Source organism: Arvicola amphibius, chromosome 11, assembly GCF_903992535.2.
Source record: "Arvicola amphibius chromosome 11, mArvAmp1.2, whole genome shotgun sequence".
Taxonomy (NCBI): domain Eukaryota; kingdom Metazoa; phylum Chordata; class Mammalia; order Rodentia; family Cricetidae; genus Arvicola; species Arvicola amphibius.
Window position 1 is genome coordinate 71,030,472 of NC_052057.2, and position 27,505 is coordinate 71,057,976.

At 45.4% G+C, this 27,505-nt stretch overlaps 1 protein-coding gene across 1 annotated transcript in view; it reads left to right on the plus strand.

The window, feature by feature from the left end:
- The first annotated feature begins 4,797 nt into the window (after positions 1-4,797).
- Tram1 (translocation associated membrane protein 1) overlaps positions 4,798-27,505 on the plus strand; it is a 28,623-nt gene continuing 5,915 nt past the window's right edge. The window contains exons 1-10 of the mRNA XM_038347436.2: positions 4,798-5,094; positions 14,032-14,095; positions 15,313-15,434; positions 15,560-15,676; positions 16,972-17,030; positions 20,245-20,329; positions 24,777-24,847; positions 24,946-25,050; positions 26,197-26,340; positions 26,663-26,823. Of these exons, the coding sequence (XP_038203364.1) occupies positions 4,972-5,094; positions 14,032-14,095; positions 15,313-15,434; positions 15,560-15,676; positions 16,972-17,030; positions 20,245-20,329; positions 24,777-24,847; positions 24,946-25,050; positions 26,197-26,340; positions 26,663-26,823 (1,051 nt within the window). The 5' untranslated portion in view covers positions 4,798-4,971. The remainder of the gene's footprint in view (positions 5,095-14,031; positions 14,096-15,312; positions 15,435-15,559; positions 15,677-16,971; positions 17,031-20,244; positions 20,330-24,776; positions 24,848-24,945; positions 25,051-26,196; positions 26,341-26,662; positions 26,824-27,505) is intronic.

Below are 27,505 nucleotides of genomic sequence, written 5' to 3' on the forward strand. Positions count from 1 at the left end.
TAATGAAAGAGTGACAGATAAGTACATTTCCGGTGTTATAACTGAGTAGAGTGGGCTCCTATCTTAGGGAACACAGGGTCAAAGTAAGCACAGCCAAGACCAAAAGGGCAGAGGAAGGATTGCCTAAGACAGGAGCTCTTTCCAAAGCAATACCCTCCTTGAAGAGAGGAAGATATGGATTGTACTCAGGAAGCTTGTGTGTGTGTGTGTGTGTGTGTGTGTGTGTGTGTGTGCGCGCGCGCACATGTCTTAGTTTGGGTTTCTATTGCTGTGAAGAAGTACCACAACCAGAGCAACTCTTATAATGAAACATTTAATGAGATGGCTTACAATTGCAAAGGTTGAGCCCATTTTCATCATGGTTGGACATGGAGGCATGCAGGCAGACCCGATAATGGAACTGAGAGTTCTACATCTTGATCAGCAGGCAACAGGAAGTGAACCCTTTCACTGGCGTGGCTTCAGTATATGAGACCTCAAAGCCGGCCTCCACAGTGACATACTTCTGTCAACAAGACCACACCCCCTTCAGCAATGCCACACCCCCTAATAGCGCCACTTCCTTTAGAGGCCATTTTCTTTCAACCATCACGTTCCTCCCCCTGGCCCTCAAAGGTTAGTAGCCATATCATGATGCAAAAATGCATTCAATCCAACTTCAAAAGTCCCCGTAGTCTGTAACAGTCTCAAGCATGTTTAAAGGTCTAAAGTTCAAAGTCTCTTCTGAGATTTATATAATCTCTTAACTGTAATCCTCTATAAAATAAAAATAAAAAAAACATACTTCAAACATATAATGACATAGGATACGCATTACCATTCCAAAACAGGGAAGCAAGCATAATGAAAAAATACTGAACCAAAGCATGAACAAAAGCAGCTGAGCAAACTCTGAAGGCTGCATCCCCTATCTGATGTCCAAATGCCCTTCAGAGCTCCAATTCCTTTCAGCTTTGATGACTGTAACACACTTCTTTCTCTTGGGCTGGTTCCACTTCCTGTTAGCAGTTCTCCTCAGCAGGTATCCCATAACTCTGGCATCTCCAACACCTTGAGGTCTCCAAGGCAATGGACGCTTCAACTTCACAGCCTCACAAAACAGGTCTCTCTAGTTTTTTATTCGGAGACACCCCTGACACTGCCTTTTTGGTGGCTTTTCTTAGTTGCAGAGGCAAATTTCATAACCCCTTTCTTCTATCCTTAACTCTAAAGCAAGAACCATGTGGACAAGGCTGCCAGCGACTGGAATACGGCCACCTTGTTCAACTCCATCTTCACCAGATTCTATTTTTGATGGTTACTTCACTGCCTAAGCCTGGCTGTCCTAGAACTTGCTTTGTAGAGTAGTCTGGTCTCAAACTCAAAGATCTGCTAGCCTTTGCCGTCCAAACACTGGAATTAAAGGCATGCACCATCACCACCCAGTTTCTGTTCCATCTCTTAACCTGTTTATCTCCTTGATCATAGATAGGACTTGGCTCCATTCCACTTCCTAGTGCTTCTTTTCTCCTCAAAATTTATATTTTATAATTTACCCTGCTCAGCTTGCTACCTTTCATTATAAATTTTCATTAGAGTTACCATTGATAACCACACAACAGAGTCTATACTAGGCTGTTTTGAGATTTCCTATGCCAAAAGATTTAATCCAAAACTCTTTACTTTAGCCTCGGGCAGACTCTTCAGACAAGGGCAAAAAGCAGTCACTTTCTTCACCAAAATATCACAAGAACAATCTCTAGGCAACATACTAAAATTCTTTTCTTCTGAAACCGCTTGAGCCAGCTCCAACAATTCAAATAACTCTTAGCACCACTGTCTTCCATGCTTCTAATATTATGTCCCATTAAGTAGCCCTTAAAGCATTCTCCTGCTTTCCTAACCAAAAGTACCCCAAATTCCTTAAGACAAAAATGCTGTGGGACAATGCTCTGTGAAAAATTTGTCACTTGTATTGGTTTAATAAAACACTGGTTGGCCATAGCCAAGCAGGAAATATAGGTGAGTCAACCAGACCAGGAGAATTCTAAGAGGAAAGCTTCAGTCTGCAGTCACCAGTCTGACAGAGGAATCAAGAGAATGCCTCACTGATAAAAGGTACCAAACCACGTGGCTAGTCATAGATAAGAATTATGGGTTAGTTTAAGTTGTAAGAGCTAGTTTATAAATAAGCCTAAGCTAATAGCTAACCACTTTATAATTAATATAAGCCTCTGTGTTTTGTTGGGACTGAATGGCTGCAGGACCAGGTGGAACAGAAATCTCTGTCTACACAAAATCATGGTCAGGCCTACCACAGCAAAAACTTCCTGGTACCAGAGAGAAGGGCAGGGAGAGACCAAGACCGGGAGGGAAATGGAAGCCAGGGTCTTAGGAGGGAAATGGAAGTCAGGGTCTTAGGAGGGAAATGGAAGCCAGGGTCTTAGAAAGGGCAGACCTCTTTCTCTCCCCCAGCCAGGCTTGGTGGTTCATGCCTATAATCAGCATTCAGGATGAGGTAGGAAGGCGGCAGTGACTTTGCAGTCAGCTCAGGCTATAGAGTTTGAAGCCACCCTGTGTTAGGAGTGAAACCCTGTCTAAAATACAAAACAACAGCAACAAAATTAGGAACCTCCTAGCGATACACTTCCTCCATCTAGGCTTCTGCTCCCAGAGTTCCTGCTGCCTCCTCCTAGTCCCACCAGCCCTGGGTGACACTTTTAGTACAAGCATTGGGGGTCATTTAACATCGACACCAGAAGATCGGTAATAGTCACAAGGTTTCTTTCGGAGGAAAAAAAAAAAACTATATCCTAAAACTAGGTTATGGTGATAGTTGTGCAATTTTGTAAATATGTGATAAACCAATCAGATTATATACCCCAAATAAGTGACCTCTATAATTTTTATATCCAAGCTTCCTTAGACTACAGCTGAATCCTAAGATAACGTTGGCTAGGCCAATCATGAAATCTGTGAAGATTTCAAAAATGTCACTCATCAGCTAGATTTGAAGAATTCACAAACTCTGCTAGGTAGAAGAGACAAGCCAGTGTGCCAGACAAAGACAGCTGACACAAGACAGAAAGGCACCTGGGAAAGCATGCCATAGCTTCTTAGTGAGTATTCAGTAATGTAGGTCAAAGAGACGGGGGTCAGAGGTCAGAGGGTGCTGAAGGGCAAGATCAAGCCTGTTTGTGCAGGCACGACCAGTCACAAAGGGATATTTGGTCAAGCTAGCTTTCCACGAGGAAAAGGGGGAAACAGTGAAGAAAAGTCTCAAAGAACATTCAGAGGGGGGACTGAAAGGTGGGAATCACTGTGGAGAAGTGAAACTCATGATTTTAACCAGAAAGGAAAATAATAGTACTAAGCCTAGTGGCCTCTCGGTTAAACACTTCCCTGGCAGCAGCTCCTTTAATTGCTAAGGTGACCACCACTGTCCTTCCAACAGATGAAACCCACCTGGTTTGTGCTTCCTTTACTCTCCTTGGGGAAATGCAGCTTCCTGGTGCCCTGAGTTTTTCTCCTGGTGCTTCAGTTCCACTTAACATGTTTCACTTTCAAAATCTTTTTTAAAGATTCTCTTTCTGCATACGAATGAAGGTCCATAAGAATGGGTTAGTTTGAATTTTTCCTTGAGTTCTGAATTCTCAGTTGAGTTCCTGGTACTGGGTCAACTCCCAATCCCTACTTTTTGAGTAAATGGATACATAAATAATGAAATTGAGTCTCACAGAAGTAACTTGTCTATGAAAATACAGATATTAAGTTGAGCATTGATTCAATAACCACCATTTATTTATTTATTTGTTTATTTTTGTTTTTTAGAGTCAGGGTTTCTCTGTAGCTTTGGAGCCTGTCCTGGAACTAGCTCTTGCAGACCAGGCTGGCCTCAAACTCACAGAGAATAGCCTGCTTCTGCTTCTCAAGTGCTGGGATTAGTAATAACCACCTCCTCCGATTTAAGAAAGTGGCAATAGGGAAAGGAGGCTAAGCTGCCTTAATTTGGTGCTGGAATGGATGTCGGAAGGCAATAAAAAGTTGCAACATGAGTTGATTTTAACTTCTAGATTGGGTAAGTAGTGCACCTTTTCTGGAAAAATAAAGGCCCTGGGTTCAGCTGAAGAAGGAAAGAGGAGCAGCACGGCAAGGGAATCTTTTTTTCACCGACTTCCTAAATAGTGTTAATACGATGTAACAAGGAAATCTAAACTCCCAGTGGAGAAGGGAAGTCTGGCGAGAAAGACACAGAAGAGTTTTAGGCAAACGAGAGTTTAAAGCCAGTCTTTCTTTGAAACAAGGTGTTGCTATGTAGCCCTGGATAGTATTAAACTCACAGCACTTCTGCCTCAGCCTCGCAAGTCAAGGGATTACAGGAAGTCAGCCACAATCCCTAGCAGATGCTTGAGGTCTGAAGCAGAGGCTCAGACTATCGAAAAATAGGCAACCTACTTCTTTTTTTCCAAATTTTCTGGACGGTGACTGCCCATCAGTGTGGAAGAACGTCGTAGCACCAAGGCCAGGGTGGTCCAGGAAGGCGCGCAAAGGCACCGGGCGGCCATGCACATACTATTGCACGCGACCTCAGGGACCATTCCCAGGAAGCTCGCGCCGCAAACGATTCCCAACCCCCGGCAGGGCGCGAAGCCTCGGCGCGCCACCCGTGTCCCGCGGCCTCCAGCCTACAGGGGGCGCTGTGGGTTACCAGGCGTGGCCACGGCGCGAGCGCGCGGTCTCTCCCTGGTGCGCATGCTCGCCTCGGGTTGGCTTTTTTTTTTCTTTTTTTTTTTTCTTTTTTTTTTTTTCCGGGCCGCCCCGGCGGCTGCGTACTGGCTGTGGGATGGGAAGTGAAGCCCCAGCGAGCGGCTGCGGCGGGGCTGTGCGGAGCAGCCAGCGGGAGGCGGCGGCGGCGCGGCGCTGAGCAGCCGAGAGCGCGGAGCCGGGCGGAGGGAGCACCTGCAGGCAGGCACAGGCACAGGCGGCTCCACCATGGCGATTCGCAAGAAGAGCAACAAGAACCCGCCGCTGCTGAGCCACGAATTCGTGCTGCAGAATCACGCGGACATCGTCTCCTGCCTGGCGATGCTCTTCCTGCTGGGGCTCATGTTCGAGGTGAGCCCTCCTCCGTCCCGATCCCCGGCCCTCCCGAGCCCCGGCCGAGGCAGGCGACCCCAGAGGAGCCGGTCGGCGCTGCGCAGCCCCCCGCAGGCCCTGCGGCCCCGGCCCGGCCCGCCGCCCCCTCCCGCGCCGCGCAGTTCCTGCTTCCCGCGAAGGGTTACGTGGCAGCCGGCGAGGGGCCGGCGGGGGCGGCGGGCGCGGTCGTGGCGCTGGCCCTGCGCGGTGGGCGTTCCTGGGGCCGGGGCAGCAAGGCCGAGTGACTGACAGGGACCCCCCGACCCACTTGGGCCGCTGCCGCCTGCGCGGAGGGCGGGGACCGGGTACCCGCACTCGGTGGCCCCTCGCCCCGCAGACGGCCACTCACCCAACTTTCTACCTTGGGTCTCGTTCCCCGGAGGATCGGGTCTGATCCTGACCGAGGCTCGCAACAGCTGTGTTGAGGAGTTGAGCGATTCCGTGTCTCATCGCAGAGGCGATGAGACTGTCAGGAGTGTGTAAATTCTCTTCCCACAGATCTGAGTATTTTGATGACTTATTTAACAGCTGTTGAATGTGGGTAATGAAGTTTGCAAGGTGAACCTGTAACATCCTACGGGTTTTTTCCACCCTCCTCAGTGAATCCGCCCACTCCCTCCCCCCTCCTATTTTTTTTTTATCTGTAAACCTCTGAGTCTCATTAAATATATTGATGGTTACCATTTTGTCTCCCCTCCCCTTGGCCTGTAACCTAGTGGGGATATTTTATTATTCATTTTTACTACTATTTTTTTTTTTACTGTCGAGAATAGAGCTTTAAAGATTTGCGTGAGAGCAAGAAACTAATGGAATGAGACAGCCCAGGCTGAAAGGTGAATACGGTTTTGGTTTTCCATTAAGCCTGTTTGGGGTGTATGTGTTGTGTGTGTGTGTGTGTGATCATTAGATATCTTTCTATGTTACCTTTGCTTCTCTTCTAATAGACCTTCTGAATCTCCATATGGGTACTTATTCCTGATAGTGTCACATACCGTTGTAGCCACTGCTAAGGAGGTGGCAGAGTGAAGGGAAAGTGGGACTAACTTGCCCAAAAGCTTACTAGGCAACCCAAATCTGAGACGTAATTTGTCCCCCTTACCAGACGACATAGAAGTCACTTGTCCAGGCCACACAGCTGGTGATGAGGAGTCGATCGGATAATTTGGCCTGTAGAAGTCTGACAGTATTTTATGATTGGGTGATACTTAAAATGCAGGTTTGGGTGTGTGGTAAATGCTTGCTTTGATTGTTTGTTGGGATTGAACCCAAGACTGCTGCAGGTCAGGCTAGAACTCTGCCTGACCTGCACCCCCAGTCCCTATTGCGTGCTGTCTCAGAAGTGTGGCCCTGGGCTCAGTTATCAGCAACACACACAATGCTAAATATTTGTAATCTCTGAATTTATGACATTTTTCCTGCTGTGATATAAAAGTAATTCATACCTTAAGATAGTTAGTAGATGCTTATCGTGAGCTTGAGGCAGGAGAGTTATGAATTCAAATCCAGTGTGGCCTACACAGTGAATTCCAAGTCCCTCCCTGTCTTAAAAATAGTAGTAATAAAAATAAAATGCAGTCTTTTATATGCACCGGTATGCACAACAGTTTTTTATGACCAGCATGGTAAGAACTCCTGACCGGAGAGGCCTAATTGAGGGATCTGTAGAGCAGATTTGCAGTGCTTTACGTGAAGTGAAATGTAAGCCAGAAATTTGGACACTGAGAAATACCTCAGGGTCTGTTCTTATGTAAACTGTTTGGTATTCTTTTGCCACATTTTCTAGGGAAATTCACTATTATGTTAATGATTTTTGGAGGGCGTAGCCCTGGCTGTCCTGGAATTTGCTGCTTAGACCAGGCTGGCCTTGAACTCACCAGAACCTCCTGCTTCTGCTGGGATTAAAGGTTTAACAGTAAGTGGATTGTTTTGATACTAAATAGAAGCTTTTAAAACCACTCCAAAAAGGAGTGTATTAAAGCCGTGAACAGAACAGCTCGGTCCATGAAGTCGTTTCTTTCTCCTTAACCATATGTTAAAGAGTTAAGTTTGGAAGGCACACTATCTACGTGCGGGTGACACTGGGTGGGTTTTTGCTGTTTGAGGTTTAGCGACAATTATTTTAAAAGTCAATCTGATTATAGAAGTACAGTGTGTATGCCAAAATAATAGAGAAGCTGCTGTTTTGCGGAACTGTTAAGACTTTTGTGGAAGAACACTGAGGATATGTTAGGGAATTCGTGGAGGAACCAGGAAGGACTAACACGGGGTGTTATCAGCCAAGCGAACAAGCACGTGGGAATGCTCTCAAGTCTGCGCTCTGCAGCTAATTCAAGTTAGGAATATCGGAACTCAAGTTTCCTAATCTAGAAATGGGCTGTGCAGAGGCTGGAGTGAACTAAGATGTGTGGAGCCTCACTCAGTGTTTGACTTTCAAGAAGGTAGCTCTGGTAATTCCTTGGAAATTCGTCCAGGTTGGAAAACAGATGGCAGAGTAAAAACAGGTCTCTCTGTCTCTCTCTCTCTCTCTCTCTCTCTCTCTATATATATATATATATATATATATATATATATATATATAGCTCTCATCCTTTCAAAAGATTGAGGAAGAAGTAATCTGAGGGAAATGTTTGATTGTAGGAGCTCCTTATTATACAGATCATCCTGTAAATAATAGTGTTTTCTTTGTACAGTCGGTGTCTATGCACAGAATGCAGCTACTACTAGTGATTTAAAGTAGGAAACATGGAGCAGTGGGAGAAGCTGTAAGGCCTCTTTGGAAGCTTCCTGGGCGGGATTGCTATGGTAGGGTAAAGAGGGTTCACAGAGTCAGTGACCTTGCAGACAGGCGGTGAGGGATCCACGCTGTTCGGCTGCGTGTACCTGGTAGGTTTGCGGGTATCGATGTTTACGGCTATCATGGGATAGCATTAAAGGTTTCACTTAATTTATTCCTAGATTTATTTGTACATGTATGCACGCATGCGCACACAAATCTTTGTACCACAGCACAAGTGTAGAGATGAGAACACAGCTTATGGGAGTTAGGTCTCTCCTCCTACCTCCCATACAGGTTCTATGGATTGAACTCAGTTCATGAGGGATGGCAGCAGGTACCTTTATCCACTGACCCACGTGTTTTATTATTACTTGGTTTTGGTTTCCATTTAAACTTGTTTACATACATAGATGTCTTGCCTGCATGCATGGCTGTGTGCTGCATGTGTGCCTGGTGCCCTTGGAGACCAGAAGGGGTGTCATACCCCCTAAACTGAAGTTAGTTGTAAGCTCTGTGGGTACTAGGAATAGAACCTGGACCCTCTGGAAAAACAGCAAGTACTATTAACCACTAAGCCATCTATACAATCCCACAAGTTTTATTTATGTATCTTGGGTTTTTTGTTGTTGTTTTGCTTTGTGTGTGTATAGCTCTGGCCATCCTGGAACTCGATCTATAAACCAGTCTGGCCTCAAACTCAGATGTCTGCCTGCCACTGCCTCCTGAGTGTTGGGATTAAAGGTTTGAGCCACCATGCCCAGCCAGGTTTTATTTTTAAATATAGCTTGTTTTAATGACATTTCCCTCCTGTCTTAAAAAGTAATTTTATATAAACTGATGGAGAAGTAGAATTTGATAGTCAGAAATTTTCTTGCCTTTCAGGAATCCAGTATATACAGTGGCCATGCCTATCTCTAACAGAGATATCTCTCATATACTTCTCATCTCCATAATAGGAACAGGCACTTACAAGCACTCAAAACACCAACTGAAATCTTAGGACTTTGCATGTGTAGACTTGGATCTCATTAGATTGTGGTAACCTATGTAAGATAGGTCTAAATTAACTCTTTGTTTTCTAAGTGGATAGTAGTATAAATGTCCAAAATGACCAGTTTTACTATTTAATGTAATAAGCACCGGGGTGGCATGTTTACATTCTAAATCGGTGTGCCTCACTGCTAACTTGGCTGAAGCCGTGCTGAATGGGATGGGATGTTTAGGAAGCTGGGCAGTGTCAGCAAAGATGAATTCCACTATACATTTTTAGGTGGGTATAGTTCCTATTTTTTTCTCCTCTCCTCCTGCCTAATGTCACATGCTGAGCCAGTTGGAAGCCAGATCTTAATTTTATTTGGAAGCCTTGCATAAAAGGATAATCTAATTTTTGTTGTGTTTAGAATTTGGTACTATATTTATCTTTGAAGATTTACATTTGCTGTGTATAAAGGAAAACAAAGTTTTCTCTGTGTTATTGATGACCTCATATTATAAACTGAAAATGGGGGCATGGAGGCAGCAGAAGAGAGTATAGATAACACACGCATGCACGTCCAGATACCACAGCACACACATGGGGGTCAGGGGGCAACTTTGAGGAATCTCTTCTCTCCTTTCATCATGTGTGTTCAGGAATCAAAGTTCTCATCCTTTAACGCCCAAGTCACCTTGCTGACCCCACCAAATCTCATTTTATTTTAAATCTTTTCTTAGCCTTGTATTGAGAGAGAGAGAGAGAGAGAGAGAGAGAGAGAGAGAGAGAGAGAGAGAGAGGGAGAGAGAGAGAGAGGGAGAGGGAGGAGGGAGGGAGGGAGAGAGGGAGGTGAATTGCAGGAGTCAGTGTTCTCCTAGCACAGGTTTCCCAAAGACTGAACCCAAGTGTCAATCCTGGCGACCAGCAAAACCTACCCGAGCCGCGTCCCCAGGCCCCTCACCAGGTTTGAACGCAGTACCTTTGTTACCCTTCTTTCTGTTCAGCTGATCTTCTTGTCCTCCCCGCTCAGCAACTCACTTTAGTGACCGTCTTCTAGACAGTTTGGTTTTGTTTTATCATAGGCCTGATTTATCTCTAGATCATGAATTCCAGAATAACGGAGTTCGTTCGGACACAGCCTAAACAGCGTTTACTCCCCACACACACCCCCATTCCACTGTTCTGCCAACTCTCTAGTGAGTCCACATTGTTGGAGTAACTTTGTCTCTTCCTTTCCGCCCATGTGTTAGCTCCCATTGCTTCACTTTTCTTCCTATAAGCTTTACTTAGCTAAAGGACAGACACCGCTGCACCTTATCCACAGGGACAGGGTTTAGAACCGCAGGGATGCCTGCAGCCACATATTTGAGGGCACTATGTGTCCGATGAGTTTGCTACATGTGCTGTCGGTGATGGTTTTAGTAAACCAAGTATGACGAAAGACTAACAGCAGTGATAAGATAGGACAGTTCTGCTCTAACGCCAGTCATGCGAAGGCCTGTTATCTTCTTGGATTGCGTTCTCCCTTGTGCCGCGCGCGAGAGGAGCTGAAACAAGGCGGAGGGTGATGCACGGTTAGGCTCCAGTGTCAGGATTACCAGGCACGAGCACTGCCCCAGCAGCTCCTCCAGTTACCACGACAGCCGCTGGCAGACCAGTAGGTGATGGATGTCCTGGGTTAGACAGAGAGACAGGGCACAGGCTCCATCAGGCTGCTCGCTGTAACACCGTTTAAAACTGACCTCTTCCAGGCTGCCCTTGACCGCAGATGCCTGGAAACACGCCTAAGGGGAGACTACTGTTCCTTGCTTTGCCTTGCCTGTTCCTCTGTCTTCTTCCCCAGCCCCTTCTCCTTTTCTGTGTAACACAAGCTAGCCTCATGTTCCCGATCCTTCTGTTGTACCCTCCTGAGTCCTGGGGTTACAGACAGGCACCAACATACCCGGCTGTTTCTGCCTTTTATATGTATGAGATACATATAAATATAAATATATATTCACATCATTGAGGGGTTCTAGGAAAAAATCATGCACCTGTTGATATCACAGATTTTTGCCTCATACATGATCTGTGATCTTTGTGCTTGTCCTGGCCAGGCAACATTGCATTATCCCCTCCCCCACCCTGCTTGTAGGTAAAACAGCTTTTATCAGCTGTCAGCTGCTGTGGTAGGTAATACAGCCCTGTAATGCTGGGACTGGGAGGCTGAGGGAATATTCTAGTTCTCTGTTAGCCTTGGTTGCATGTCAGATACCAGATCAACCCTGGTGTGTGTGTGTGTGTGTGTGTGTGTGTGTGTGTGTGTGTGTGTGTGTGTGTGTGTGTGTGGAGGGAGAGGGGGGAGAGAAAGAGACAGATTGGGGGGTGTGTGTGGATGGATCCCCATTCTCATTCATTCTCCCTTCACTTTCTCGCATATTGATTACTTCAGGTCACATAAGTAAGACAATTCTATCCCCGACTCATCATAAATTATAGTCAAACATAGGGATCCACCATGTATATGGCACATAAGAAACAAATGAATTCCCTGCTTAGAACTGCAAAACCTCTCGTGGCTTATATGCAGACACTCCAGAATTTAAAAGGCAAGAAACCAAATTTGCTTTTGATCTCAGGCATGTAGGTAACAGAGGCTTGGCCTGCGCTACCATCACAGCTGAAGAGGAAGTAGTCAAGATTTCTCTGCTTACAGTTCCTTTCCTAACACATCTTTCCACTGTTTTCCTCTTTGTATTTAATTCCTCCTTTTCCCCTGGGAACTACCCCTGGGGACAGACTCATTATCTTTCCTGGCCTAAAAACAGCATCATGGTGACTGCCTGCTAAGAGACCTGGTGCCATCTTGTTACTCTTAGGGTTTCAGTCCCCTGCACGTTGACTTCTCTAAGCCCTTCGTCTTGACGTGTCTCAAGCTGTGACCTTCGTCTTGACGTGTCTCAAGCTGTGACCGTGGCGATTGCATTGCAGTCTCCTTATCTTGCCTTTTGGAAACGTGACTATGTGGTCCATCCGGTTTTTCAAGCATTTTCCTCTCATCTTTGGGACACCAGACACGTTCTTTTCTCTCTGTCACTGACATTTCTTTTTAGTTAGGATACCACTGGCTTTCCCGTTTCACAGTTTGAGAAGTCAGGCCGGCTGCTTTGGGTCTGCGGCGGAATGAACATGGTGGCAGAGAGCCCGATGGAGCGGTAGCTCTTCACAGTACGGCAGAGAAGCAGGAGGGGGGAGAAAGAGAAAGACGACAGGCTCTCCCAGTCCCTGTGACCCGGAAAGCTCCTTCTAGGCTCCATGAACTAAAGGTTCTAGTAGTTCCATGGCTAAGGACCTTCTGGCCAAGCGTAGCAGGGACTTGAGTTTTGGCAGTCTCTGTCCACTCTGCAGACACTGTACACTTGCAAAGATGGTAGATAAGCTCCCACAATTCAACCTCTGTCCAGACATATAAGCTAACTTCTGCCTGCCAGCTTCTAGATTTGGATATAAGCTGCCTGCAGCCCTTTGCAACCATGAATCTCAAAGAAATCTCAATTAGTTGATCAGTTCCTTTCCTGATGTTCATAACCTGCTGTTCTTGTACTCCGCGTTTGTGTTAGCATTTGCCACCTTGCTGTGCAAGCTGTAAGCACCAGTAAGTAATGTGGGACACTTTCCTTTGCCTACCAAGCCTTACTTGGCTTCCTAAGTGCCTCTATCCCACCGCCACCATCCTAGTGCCAACTTTATTATCCTTCACTGGGTGTCTTGCAAAGTCTTACATTTGGCTTGCATGTTTACTCTGCGATGTTTCATCTACTTATTCTATAATGATGAACATATTTTCTAGGTCCCACGCTAGGTTCGTCTTTAAAATTAGCATTGCATTCTTCCCTTACTGTGTGGAGGTCAGGAGACAACCTGTAGGAGTCAGTGCTCTCCCTCCACCATGTGGGCTGTCAGGCTTGGTGACGAGGGCCCTCACTGGCTGAGCCATCTCTCCAGCCTCCCCAGACTAGGTTCTGAGCATACAGTGACAGGATGATGTAAGCAGGGCCCCATCAGATGGCGCTTACTTCGTAGCGGGTGCAACAGAAGTGAACAGAGTCCTGCCATGTTGTTTGACAAAGGAGCTGCCCCTCCCGTCTGAGAAGACTGTGGAGGGGCCCAGAAAACAGGTGAGACCTTTGAAGAGAGGGAGGAATGTCCACCCCACTATGCTAGGAAGACAGGAATCCAAAGAGAGAGCTTCTCTGCAGGGAGAGTGGGGAGCATGGAAAGGCAACTGGAAGATGATTATGGTGGCGATGTGGAGAATCCACGGGGGCACGAGACCCCTCCTTAAAATCAGATTTCAATCACACTGAAGCAAGTCAGTACTGTTTCTGTGCTTTTCGTTTCTGCCTCTGCTGCCGTCTTCAACCCCTGGGCAAGTTAGGAACATCAAGCAAGCTCTTGTGCCACACCTCGGAGAAGCATTTCCTACCCCAAGGAAAAGCAAAGAGCATGGTCCTTTATCCTGAGGATCTGTGGTGTAGGGTGTTGGCACAGATCCTGCAGTATTGTAACAGTCTGTTTACCACTCCTGACGTAGCCCAGCTTCTTGTCCTGGGATTAGTTCATTCATCTGTACTTGAGCCTTTTAGGTGGAGCACTGGCCTCGGTGCCTGTAAGTGCCCAGTGAGTAAACATTCCATCTTTGTGTTCTGACCACTTTACTCCGACCAGCAGTTAATGAAATACCTGCTGACCACTTAGCCAGGCGCATAGGGGAGGGGACAAGCGCGTAGACCATGCAAGTGCTCCAACTTCGCTTACACAAACTCTGCTTCCCTTATTAATTTACACAACATTTCCCTTGATGGGAACTTCCCAGTGATTGTTCTATAATAGAGAATTGATATTTGAGAGATCATTGTTTGCTGGGTCAACTGAAGTTGTGTTTTGAAATGTCAGCAGTACACAGGGGTCATGTGGTCTGAATTACAGAAAGGTCTCTTGGTGAATTGTCCTAACTCTAGACGTAGACGCTACTTGGGATCAGACGTCCCCACTGTGTGCCCAAGGTGCCGCACAATAGGGGGTCTTGCTTCTTGGAACTGAGGGCAGAATTTGTAATCTTTTGCCCTTGATGTGTTATCGTTTGGGAGAGAGTCACTATTGATGCTCTTCATTCTTTCTCCTCCAGATAACAGCAAAAGCAGCCATTGTCTTTGTTACTCTTCAGTATAACGTTACCCAACCCGCAACAGGTAGGTATTCATGTCAGCGTGCCAGTGGACACTAAAATCTATGTTAATCTCTAGCGTCTGGGCTTTATTTTATCCTAAACAGTGTATGAAACCTGGTCTTATGTATTTATTGTTAATTATATATTTTGTGCATGGTCTTGAAATTCCATCAGAGAATTTTCTGTATCACTTCCTACAGCCCCCTGCTAATGGATATCCTGAGAATAGATACACTCTAGTGGGTTGTACAGCCAGGATTTCTGTCCTTTGTTATATTTTAGACTGGGGAGATTCCTTACTTGCTAGTTCTTTTCATTTTTTGTATTCTGCCTTCAGCAAACATTTTAACGAGGGAAGATATTAGTAAACTTTGGGAGTTATCAGATGATTGTGGCCAAGCTAAACTTTCACTTTAGAAAGTTTTATATCCAGGTTATGCTATGTAAAAATTGAGTTGCTGTTGAGCAGGGTGCTGTGGCTGACTATCGTCAGCAAGAGAGCGGAGGCTGACTTAAGGAAATGGGAATGTGTCTGCCTGTAACCTGCTCTGCAGTTCCCACCTTGGTGAAAGACCAGAGGGACAGGATGAGTTTTTTCTATTGTGTGTAGCTCTATAAACGCTTGGTAGAGTAAGCGACTGAGAACACAAGTTGCCCGAGACTGTAGTGTTGCTGGGCATTCCAGATTCCAGGATGCACTTGTCACCTAGAAGCCCTCAAAACTCAAAAGCAGAATCCAGCAGCTCGTAAATACTGACATTCGTTTTGAAAAATTAAGGCAAATTTCAAAATTAACATAATAGTAGCTGCATCTTTCTGGCGCTCAGAAATCAGAACCAAAGCAGACAAGTCACATTGGCCTGCGGTGAGAATCAGAACGGAGGGTTCATTGCAAGTCCAGCCAAGGGGCTGCAGAGCTCTAGAGAAGAGAGTAGGCGAGGTAAAAGTCTGCCAGGTAGCATGTGGCTCCCTCCCCCTGTTTTTTGGTTCTTGGTGGCCGTGACTAACATGTGTCCAGTCTTTTGTAAGTAATCCCTGAAGCTTCAGGTGGTAGGCAGCCTCTTCAGTTTTCCTTCCCCCATGGCTCGAGACACTCGGGGGAAACTGTGGTATCACTGTAGAACTCTATTCGGGGTTAGAGTTTGTTTCCATAACTATGTTGTACCGAGTGCTGTTTTCATAATCTCACATATATTTTTGTGTGTGTGTGTGTGTGTGTCTGTCCTTTCTGGCCTTCAGAAGAACAAGCTACAGAATCAGCATCCCTTTATTACTATGGTTTCAAAGATTTGGCTACAGTTTTCTTCTACATGCTAGTGGCGATAATTATTCACGCCATAATTCAGGAGTATGTGTTGGATGTAAGTATACAATCTCAGAAATCCCTATTTCGTAAAGCACCACTAGTTCTCCATCCTACAATCATCATATATTATGTGTATTTTGTGATTTGTTCTTTATTGCTAATACCTGCTTTTGTTTCTAGAAAATTAACAGACGAATGCACTTCTCCAAAACAAAGCACAGCAAGTTTAATGAGTCTGGTCAGCTCAGTGCGTTCTACCTTCTTGCTTGTATTTGGGGCGCATTCATTCTCGTCTCTGTAAGTATGTCACCAGGCCTTGTCCTTACGTCTCCGTGACGCCAAGAACTCTGCTCGTGGATGAGTATAGTGAAGAGTTCCCAGGCTGGTTCTTTTCAGATAGCACAAATTCGAAGCTGCTGACTGAGCAAGGCTCACACCGTTTTCAGTGTGGGATATGGAATATCATTATTGTTTCTTATTGTCACTTGTAGATCTCCCCATTTACAAAGAAGATCTCACGTTAACCACGAGCTTGCTGAGATTAGATAAGCAGAATTGTTGTTGGTCAGTTCGTCCTTGAGGCGGGGGGGGGGGGGGGGGGGGGGGGGGGGGGGGGGGAGGGAGGGAGTTGCTCCTGAAACAGCAGTGTTCAAGTAAGGCCCTGTGAACCTTTCGCTCTCTAACGAGAGGGACGACTGTGTCAGCTTTAATGTTAAATGACAGCACACAGTGCCCCCAATTCATAACCCTTTGCATGGCTCTACACACCTCTGAGACTGTTAAAATTTTAGGTCATCAGTCGTCACGGTGGAAATTAGCAACTTCCAAGTAAGGTGCCCAGGATACAGCACTTAATGGCAGAGATGTATTAAAACTCAACTTTCAATCCAGTGCCCACCCCATCCTACTGATATAGTAGACATAAAGGAAATGTAAGCTTTTAATGTAAGAGTTACCCTGGGCCAGGAAGTGGTGGCACTTCCCTTTAATCTCAGTACTTGGGAGGCAAAGGCAGGCAGATCGCTCTGAGTTCAAGGTCAGCCTGGACTCCTGGGTGAGTTCCAGGACAACCAGAGCTACGCAGAGAAACCCTGTCACAAAAAAACAGAACAACAACAAAAAAGTTACACCAGGGACACACAGTCTTCTTAAGCCGTCGCTGTGGTTTTAGAGGGGTTTGCTTTCTTTCTTGTTCTCATCAGATACATCCAGTTCCCTGAGAAGGAGGTTTGCATGACATTGTATGAGTTGCATCATAGTGAACTTCTGTCAAGAAGTACTATTTTCAGTTCTCTGATTGCAGCTAAAATACACCCTCACAAAGCTGGTCCACGCCTGTTCCACTCAGTTGTTTATTACGTAATGCTTGTGTGTCTGTACTTCTTACTCTCCTGTATTGAAGGATACTTGAAAATTGGGTACTATATTTTACTTGGTTTTATATATCATACTTATATCCCTTGGCAAACACAAGCCATTCATATTAGCTTAGAAGAGCTGAAACATTTGAGTTTAGCTCACTCTTTGGAACTTTTTATGGGGAACTGTAAATGTTTGTGTGGTGCTCATAGGCCAATTTTCCTGTCTCTTAGGAAGACTATATCTCAGATCCAACCATCCTGTGGAGGGCTTATCCCCATAACCTGATGACGTAAGTTATTACTATGTTTTTAATTGGGCCTTTCTTAACTAAAGACTGCTCCAGTCACAAACAAGCTGAAGCCATTCCTGTTCATCTCCTCTGGGCTTGCTGCTCATACATGAAGTGGGTATGTTGCCTGCAGCTTGAGGACAGTGACATCACCGTTGTCATGAGGAAAAAGAGCTGTGTGTCGTTTGTGTGTGTTTATTACCTTTGCCAGCTTGAGACAATTGATTTTAACCACTGTTTTGGTTTTTTTTTTTTTGTTTTTTACTAAATAGCTATTATTTTTTCTCTTTTTTTATACATTTTATTATTGATATTTATTGAGCTCTACATTTTTCTCTGCTCCCCTCCTCCTCTCTCTGCCTCTCTCCTTCCCCCTTCAATCTTCCCCAAGGTCCCCATGCTCCAATTTACTCAGGAGATCTTGTCTTTATCTACTTTCTACTTCCCATGTAGATTAGATCTATGTAAGTCTCTCTTAGTGTTCTCATTGTTGTCTAAGTTCTCTGGGGCTGTGGTTTGTAGTTTGGTTTTCTTTGCTTTATGTTTAAAAACCACTGTGAATGAGTACATGTGATAATTGTCTTTCTGTGTCTGGGTTACCTCACTCAAAACAATGTTTTCTACCTCCATCCATTTCCCTTCAAAATTCAAGATGTCATTATTCTTTTCTGCTGTTTAGTACTCCATTGTGTAAATATACCACATTTTCTTTATCCATTTTTCGGTCGAGGGGCATTTAGGTTGTTTCCAGCTTCTGGCTATGACAAACAAAGCTGCTATGAACATAGTTGAGCACATGTCCTTGTGGCACGATTGCATCCTTTGGATATATACCCAAAAGTGGTATTACTGGGTCTTGAGGAAGGTTGTTTCCTAATTTTCTGAGAAATCGCCACACTGACATCCAAAGGGGCTGTACCAGCTTGCATTCCCACCAACAATGCAGAAGTGTTCCCTTTTCCCCACAACCTCTCCAGCATAAGTTGTCATCAGTGTTTTTGATCTTGGCCATTCTTACAGGTGTAAGATGGAATCTCAGAGTTGTTTTGATTTGCATTTCTCTGATGACTAAGGATGTTGAGCATTTCCTTAAGTGTCTTTCAGCCATTTTAGATTCCTCTGTTGAGAGTTCTCTGTTTATTTCTGTACTCCATTTTTTAAATTGGATTATGTGATCTTTTGGTGTCCAGTTTCTTGAGTTCTTTGTATATTTTGGAGATCAGACCTCTGTCTGATGTGGGGTTAGTGAAGATCTTTTCCCATTCTGTAGGCTGTAGTTTTGTCTTGTTGACCATGTCCTTTGCTTTACAGAAGCTTTTCAGTTTCAGGAGGTCCCATTTATTAATTGTTTCTCTCAGTGTCTGTGCTGCTGGGGTTCTATTTGGAAAGTGGTTCCCTGTGCCAATGCGTTCAAGTGTACTTCCCACTTTCTCTTCTATGAGGTTCAGTGTAGCTGGCTTTTTGTTGAGGTCTTTGATCCATTTGGACTTGAGTTTTGTGCATGGTAATAGATATGAGTCTATTTTCATTCTTCTACATGTTGATATCCAGTTATGCCAGCACCACTTGTTAAATATGCTTTCTTTTTTCCATTTGATATTTTTTGCTTCTTTATCAAAGATCAGGTGTTCAAAGATGTGTGGATTGATATCTGGGTCTTCTATTCGGTTCCATTGTTAACCACTTTTTTAAAAAGAATATTTTATATGCATGACTTTTTGCCTAGATGTGTGCACGTGTACCACCTGTGTGACTGGTAGAGAAGAAGTTGTGGATGGTTGTAAGCCACCTTGGATGTGCTGGGAATGGAGCCTGGCCCCTCTGTAAGAGCAAAGGTGCTCTTAACTGATCAGCCGTTGTCTCCCCAGGCCCTGATTTTAACAGTTTGAATTTGTGTTCTTTTCCCTTCCTGCATCCACCTTTGTGCTTCTCGTCGGCATGGCTGCATCTTTCCATAGTTTCTCTTTTCTTTCCCATACCCACTCCATCTCTTCGTTCCTTCATTTCTGCTCTGTTCTGTACTGTTCCTGACGCTGTGCTTCTCTTTTGTCTCAAGCATCTTGGGGGTCTGTATGTTGTTTCTGGGAGCTTAGTGGTTGTGACCACAGTGAGCTCTTCCTTACTCTCCAAGTCTCCTGCTGCATGGGAGTTCTCCTCGCTGCTTTGCCTGCAAGGAGTCCCCCACACAAATGTTGTTCGGTTTATAGTTGTATAGCATCTGTATATAATCCAGATGTTCTCTCGTTGTCTCACCTGTGTGAGTCCTGCTTTTTGTCCATACCCACCAAAACTGTCTGTGCCTTTGCAAGAGTGGAGCTGTCTGTCTGGTGTGTTTGTATACTCTCTGCTTGGAAATTTGTAGGTGCTTCCAACCTAGATAGCTCTCACTGAATACTTGGTGGCCTGAAAACTAGGGAAAATCCATAAAGAAAGGGAGTCACATGGCATGCGTGTATTTGTCTTAAATCCAACAGTAATGTCCCCCTTACTGAGTCATTCTTTGATGTAAATATGTATTATATATATATATATATATATATATATATATATATATATATGTATATTTTAAGATGTAGTTACAGACATCATTCTTCCATGCAGCCGTATTACATTCTGGAAACATCTTCGGATTAGCTTTGTGCTTTCTTTTTGGCTTATAGAGAGTGCGAGGGGGGAAAGGGCCAGAGGTTTATGATGTAAGAGGAGACCTCGGCCCTGTCTTAGCTCTCCCTCCACCTCCCTGTGTTTGCAACCAGGCAGAAATAATTCACTAAGGAAACAGCAGGGTATTTGGCCTGAGATTGCCCGTTTCCGGTGACAGTTACATCAGCCCCTCCCTCTCCTAGCATGTATTTATACACAGTAATGGGTTTGGTTGTGACATCGGGTGGGCTTTTTGCCCCATTTCCCTGTTGATGAAGTCTTGCAGGTGGGCCGGTCGCGCCCCTGTGTTTTTCCTCCTCCTCAGCCTTAGGTAGCCGACAGACCAGAGGCTGAGGTTCTGCCTGCAGTGCCTTTGCTCATTCTTGCAGCAGCAGAGTTGACTGAATGGTGGGGAACTAAGCGAGCCGGCTGCTCAAGATGGTGTATGGGATGGCATCAGAAACATGGCTGTCCGTCTATCCTGGTTTCTTGCACCTGTTTGATTTTTAAGTTTTTGTTTGTTTTGTTTTAAATGCAGTGCTTCAAAAGATATTTTCGCTTTCTCACACAGTTTCCAAATGAAGTTTTTCTACATATCCCAGTTGGCGTACTGGCTGCATGCGCTCCCTGAACTCTACTTCCAGAAAACCAAAAAGGTGAGCTGGGTTTGCTGTACCATAGAGACTGACTTGCCGTCTCCAACACCGCAAGCCCTGTGCCCTTGGCCTAAGCCTGGCTTCTGCCATTCTCTCACCTCCCCCTTCATTCGAAACCTAGATCTCTTTCGCCTCAAAAGCTTGTGATTTTGCTCAACTTTTGCATTTAATGTGCTGATTGCTCACTTTTATGTTAGTGGTAATTTAAATGAAAACTTAAGCAAGTTTTTAAGATGTTAAAAGCTTTTAAGAAGTTGGAGATGTGCTAGCTGCCTCCTACTTGCTTTATGGTTTTTTTTTTTTTTTCATTTTTGCTTTTGTTGTTTAGCAACTTATTTCACAAGTAACTAACTGGAGCACGGTTAACAATTCGTGTGTAAGTCCAAAAGAAGATTCAGTGTTGGCCCAAAGGTTAAATTTGCACCAGGGCAGCCCTTCCTGAGATGGGTGGGATGGGGCCGTCCGCTTTTAGCCTGTGGGAAAGGGTTTGCTTAGAGAATGGTAAACTAATGGGGCTCTCGGTGCCCCTTCCTGAAAGCAGCCTCCCGGCATTGCAGTCGCCTTCCCTCATGGAACTCTTATCCCTGTGCTCTGCTCTCTCCTCATTGCTTTAAGCTAAAGCTGTTGACCTGTGCTCTGGGGGCCCTCTGTACCCTCTTCCTTCCTCCCCCTCTGCACATCTCCCTCCTCCCCCTCTGTACCCTCTCCCTCCTCCCCCTCTGCACATCTCCCTCCTCCCCCTCTGTACCCTCTCCCTCCTCCCCCTCTGTACCCTCTCCCTCCTCCCCCTCTGTACCCTCTCCCTCCTCCCCCTCTGCACATCTCCCTCCTCCCCCTCTGCACATCTCCCTCCTCCCCCTATGTACCCTCTTCCCTCCTCCCCCTCTGCACATCTCCCTCCTCCCCCTCTGTACCCTCTCCCTCCTCCCCCTCTGTACCCTCTCCCTCCTCCCCCTATGCACATCTCCCTCCTTCCCCTCTGTACCCTCTCCCTCCTCCCCCTCTGTAACCTCTTCCTCCTCCCCCTCTGTGCTGTCTCCCTCCCCTCTGTGCCCTCTACCTCCTCCCCCTCTGTGCCATTTCTCTCCCCTCCTTCTGTGCCCTCTCCCTCCTCCCCCTCTGTACTTTGTGCCTTACACGCCTGTTCTCTGGTCCTGTCAATGTCACCAGAGAGGTGCTCTCTCAGGATTCCCTGACCCCTGTGATAAATTCATCAAGTATCTTTATTTTTGTCTAGATAGTTAAAAAAAAAAAAAAACTATTAGGATTTACTTGAAAATAATGTCAGGGAAGGATCTAGATGGGTAGGGATCTAGATGAGACGATTTCTGTTATTAGTTAATTACTCTGAGCCTAAGTTGATTCATTTTACTCCTTGTCGGTTATGTACATATTTACATTTGCCGCAGTTAGGAGGTTTTGTCTTTAACTCCCTAACTTTGAGTTTTCCTAAGTGGAGTTATGAGAACCATTTACTCACCGATTTATCTCTGCCCTCCCATAAACCAGACTGTCTTTAAAAAGTATGTACTGGTGTGTCCACTGTCTGCTAGAATCAGGAAACACTCCCAAGTAGAGGTCATGTCCTCTGGCCCATGTTGTTGTTTCTTTTATAAGATGGAAATGCTTTTCCAGGAATTACATAGGTCAGGGTGAGGACCTGCATTGGTGTTGAATGTCTAAGAATTATTAGGCCCACTCTTTCCAGGAGCTCTTCCCTGTAGTGGAGCTCCCTGTGAGTCTCAGGTGTCCTAAAGTTGTGCTATGCAGAACAGTGGCTGCTTAGCCACCTGTAAGGTCAGTGCAAACTCAGTTTCTCTTCTCAGTCTAGTGGCCTTATCCATGTGTGGCTGACAGCTGCCGTTTTAGATAGGAAGTACGCACATTGATAGTCAGTCTCTATCTATCTGTCTATCTGTCTGTCTCTCTATCTAGCTATCTTTATCTCTCTGTCTTTGTGGTTTTTCTGTTGCCCCAGTCTAGATTGTAACTCACGATCCTCCTGCCTCAGTCTCCCCTGAGTGAGGGAAGGTGGTAGGTGTGTACCACCACTGATGGCCTGGACATTGATTTAGGGAACATTTGTGTAATTGTGGAAAGCTTTGTTGGACAACAATATTGAAAGCATCTTAGTTCTTGATGCTTTACTGCTGGACTTGGCTCAACTGTTTTTAGCTTTCTTTAGGTATTTGCATACCCATGGGCATAATACCTTTAGATTCGTTATTAATCAGTATCTGCATCTTGCTCACTGATCCTAGTAAGTAAAAAGAAACATTTCTAAGCAGTTGTTCATTTTAGCTTCTAAAGCTTTTTTTTTTTATCAGTCCCTGCCAGATGGCATTGCTCCAGAAATGTAGTCTAATTTTTATGGAATAATTTGCATAACTTAGAACTTAACTGAAACTATTTTTAACCCTTACACGTGACAGTTGAAAGTAACTGTTTCAAGTCATTAGCATAATTTGAAAGTAACAGCTGCATATGTGTTAAACAGTTCCTTAAAATTTACTCTATGAAGTTTATTTTGGGAAGAAATCTTTACTGGAAGGAACTAGTACAGTGATTGTTTTAAGCCAGTCTCACAGGCAGACGAATAAGAAAGGAACACTGTTAACCGCTGGAGAGGGCTGGGGAGGTGTGTCTGGCAGAGTGTAGTGTCCTTGAAGAAGAAGATTGAAGTCACGTAACCTCAAGGAGCATATCTCCGTTTTTCCCGTGAGAAGATGGGAATGGCATTTCCCAGCCTGGGATTGTATTGTGCAATGACAATCCCAGCACTGAAGAGGGGATGAAGCAGGATGGCCGGGTCCAGCCTGAGCAACATCTCAGAGAGCAGTCATTGCTCTGCTAGCTTGAACTTGCAAGACCTTAGGGAACTCGAGAAATAGTCAAATGTTTTGTTGCTGATAACCAAATTAGCTTTGATTTTAGATAATATAATTGATTGTTATATAAAATACTAGAAATGTTTTCCCCATTGCTCCTTCTTGGCAGCCATGATCCCATCTTTTTAATCTGTCACTCAGGACAAGGCTTCCCATTGAACCATCTCAAAGCTTGTTCAGAGTCTGTCCGCAGTGCTGGATAAGGGACTTTTGTGGCAGTGGTGTTAGTATTTTAAGCCATGGGTGCCTTTCTCATACACTAATGACTACTCAGAATAACTGATACAGACTCCTGCAATAGAGAGCTTCTTAAAAATGTCGGTTCACGATGGATTATAGAGAGTCTTTGCCTTTTATAGGCGTATATGTAATCATTTCTAAAGTTTGGTTTTAGTGTCAAGAAGTGAAATTAGAAATGACAATAGGAATTTACAAGAGAATAACTAATAAGATCCTGGAATAACTAGTGAAAGTGATACTTCAAGTTATTTATAGTTTTGGAATTCATAGCGTAAGCATACTAATTAGATTTTCCATGAAAAATGAGATTATACAAATTTTACGGAGTTCCACGATTTCCTTCTTCCATAACTGCACGGACATTAGTATTGAGGATGTGCACAGCCAGATGTGGTGGCGCACGCCCAGAATCGTGCCATCATCCCTCAGAACTCTCTCTCAGGTTTTGAAAAGTAAAATGACTTGAAAACATTTTATTAAATGACTCATTGGTCTAAGCTTTTTATGCGTTAATTGTAAGCAAAATCTGGTTGTGGCTTCTGGTGGAGAAAGTTAATTCCCCTAATATTTTCGTAGGGTGCGTGTCATGATGTGCCTGCAGCACATCTCCTGCGTCCCCGTTTGCCTTCCTCTAGCCGTGGTGGTGGTGTCCGCAGCTGACTCCAGACTGCCCAGCCCCCTTGGTTCTCTCCCTTCCCCCCAGCCTATGACTGTGTGCTCACCAGAGCCTGGGTGCTAGACTCGAGTTTATCAGCTCCAGACTTGTCCGCTCCAAACCACATGGCCTTCCTCCATGGCGACTGGAGGATGTTGGGGGAGTTTGACCTGGGACAGTACACTAAAGCCGTCATGTTCTAGATAAGCCGTCTAGTTAGTCCTCTGTTCTCACGTGGGCTGGGTGCACTCCAGTGGCTCCCTATAGTTGTGTCCTCACGTCTTCTCGCTTCTGCCTTCTTTCTTGGTGTTGGTTTTCGGCCTTGCCCAAACCCACACTTAGTTATATGTGCTTTTTCTGGGGTGCTCCTTCGGTGAGCAAGCTCTGCTTTAGAAACACTTGTTTGTACGCATCTAAGGGAGCTTTTACTTAGGAAAAAGTTCTTGGATAACTGCCCTTTGGAAAACTGTTGGTGCCGTCTTAGCAGCCTGGGGGGTTATTGGTCGTGGGGGTGGATTTCAGTGAGGGCGTTTTCTCTGCCATTGGCATTGAACCTGTTGGTTCTGAGATGCAGTCAGCTGGATGTCACAAAGACAATGGGCTGTGCCTTTGAAAACGAAAGTGTTGACCATGCTTTCCGTCTCTGGTGCCTTTGTACTTGCAGGAAGATATCCCTCGTCAGCTTGTCTACATTGGTCTTTACCTCTTCCACATCGCTGGGGCTTACCTTTTGAAGTGAGTCGGGCTTTGGAGTGGGTGCGCGTGGGCTAGCAGACAGTGCGCTAACCCGTCTCAGCTGGCAGCTGACCTTCCTTCGTGTTTTCTCTCCACAGCCTGAACCACCTGGGCCTTGTTCTCCTGGTGCTGCACTATTTTGTTGAGTTTCTTTTCCATATTTCCCGTCTGTTTTATTTTAGCGATGAGAAGTACCAGAAGGGGTAGGTACTGTCTTCCTCTGCTTGTTCACCAGGTGTCTACAGTCACCCGGTTGTCAGAGCCGGTGTCCATGAATTCTACAGTTTTCTCAGAAATAAACGAGAAGGAAGGGGAACCACTTACAATGTCCGTGCTTCATATGTTATTCTTTAAAATGGAGTCTGTCTTAGCTGGAGAGATGCTGTATTGGACTTACTGCTTGTGGGGTTTGGGAGTCAGATCTTCCTGTAACACCATGGTTTTCTTTCGAGACAGGGAATGGTGGAAAAGACTCATGGGAGAAAATAAAGGGGTGGGGCTGGTGAGATGGTTCAGTGGAAAAGCATCTTCTGCCAGTCCTGATGCCCTGAGTTCAAGCCCCAGAGCCCACATAAAGATTTGAGAAAAGAACCAAGTCTACAGTTTCCTTTGATCTCCACACGTGGGCCATGGCGTGCATGTACCCCACCATACAGCATACACACAACAAATAAAATTGTTAAAGAAATGGGTAATATAGCCCTAAGGATAGGAAAATATTTTAATAAAATCAGATCAAAAGAAAAATTAGAACGGTGTGACTCCTAAAGTGTGACATCTTTAAAACTCTGACTCCGGAAGGGCTCTGTCTTGGCTTTTACCCAGAATGTCAGTTACTCAGTAAATACAATCTGAAGCCAATCTCAACCATTTCACAATGAACAAAAAATGTTACATAGTAGTCTCCTGGAGTTGTGGGAAACCTGGATAAGGTAATGGATGGTGACTAAGGACCTCTGAGAGTATGCTACAGTGTGTAGAATTTCTCACCATCTGAATCCAGAAATCCTTTTGCAGAGTAAGAAGTGCTGTCTTAGAAGGTAGGGACGGCTCAGTGGGGAGTGCTGGGCCGCCATGGGGACCTGAGCTCAGACCCAGCCTCACGGGAAAAGCAGGCTTGCCAGGTGGTGTGAGCTCTCTTTCAGTGAGAGACTTGTCTCAAGCAGTAACTGGAGAGTAACTGAGGAAGACAGCCTTGCTGATTGTGGCCTCCAGAGGCTCAGCCACACACATGCACACCGCTGACACAAAGCAGTATTGTGTGGCCATGCATTTGCTCAGGAGGGCTCTGATTCTAGCAGAACCGTCTCGCTGAGATTGTTACTGTGACTTTGCACTTTGTCTTACAGGTTTTCTGTCTGGGCGGTTCTTTTTGTCTTGGGAAGACTTCTGACCTTAATTCTTTCAGTCCTTACTGTTGGTTTTGGCTTGGCAAGAGCGGAGAACCAGAAGCTGGATTTTAGTACTGGAAACTTCAACGTGCTGGCGGTTAGGTACAGTTAACTGCAGTGCCCCACTGTTACTAAATGCGCCACCACTTCACTTTGCTCCCTGCCATCTAATAACCGTGGTGATAACCTGTGGGCCGGGAAACCCTTGATTTGATTTCATGCCGGTTGTAGTTTTCGTTCCACATTGAATAATAATAAGGCCTTTGTTTAACTTCTAAGATTTATTTCTCAATGAAATGATTATTTTTTAACATAATCTTTTCAACAACATGAAAGTATTAGCAATAAGTCATTACCATCCAACCACGGCAGAATGCGCTACCCTCATGCACTAATTTTTTGTCTGTTTGTGTGTGGTCCTCAGGATCGCTGTTCTGGCCTCCATTTGCATCACACAAGCCTTCATGATGTGGAAGTTCATTAACTTCCAGCTCCGGCGGTGGAGGGAGCACTCTGCCTTCCAGGCCCCACCTGTGAAGAGGAAACCGGCCGTGACCAAAGGCAGGTCTTCCAGAAAAGGAACAGGTTGGTACTGACTGAGCCGTGGAAACTCGAAGTGAAAGCATGGAGAAACGTAGCTGCAGGATGTTTCATTTCCAGATCTCTTAAAGAAGGAAAAGCATGTTTACGGACCGGGGCCTAGCCAGTGACAAAAACCTAGCTATTTAAGAGAACTGGGTGCGAAGTGACCCTCTCCCACTCCTCGCTGCTCTGCTCGCGTGAGGGCCGTCAGTCCAGCAAGCCTCACTGAGTCCCAGCACAGCAGGACTCTCCAGTTTCAGGGGCTAGCTAAGGGCGTGGCGCTGCATGTTGTCAGCATCTCGTTCATGGTTTGAAACCTGCAGCCCCTTCAAACTTTTTATGTACATAAAACTTCTAATGCTTGGTGCTTTAACGCTGGGAAGCCTGCACCTCCCTGCTTTCGCCCGTTGGCTGTGACTGGAACACATTGACACTGCAGATGGTATCTTCGGTGCGCAGTGCTTGGGGCAGAAGCGTAGGGGTTACGGCTGTGAGAACACATCAGCGTTAGCCGTGCTGCTAAGTCCTGGGTCTGTTGGGTTTCTTCTCCAGCTTTGCCCAGCAGTTCTTGAACCTGTGTAGCTCATTCTGCTCTCTCCCCTCAAACAGCTTAGATGTTGGACTGAAATTACATCAGCTCTGTAGGTCGATGTAAGGATGGTTTATATTTCAGTCCATGAGTATC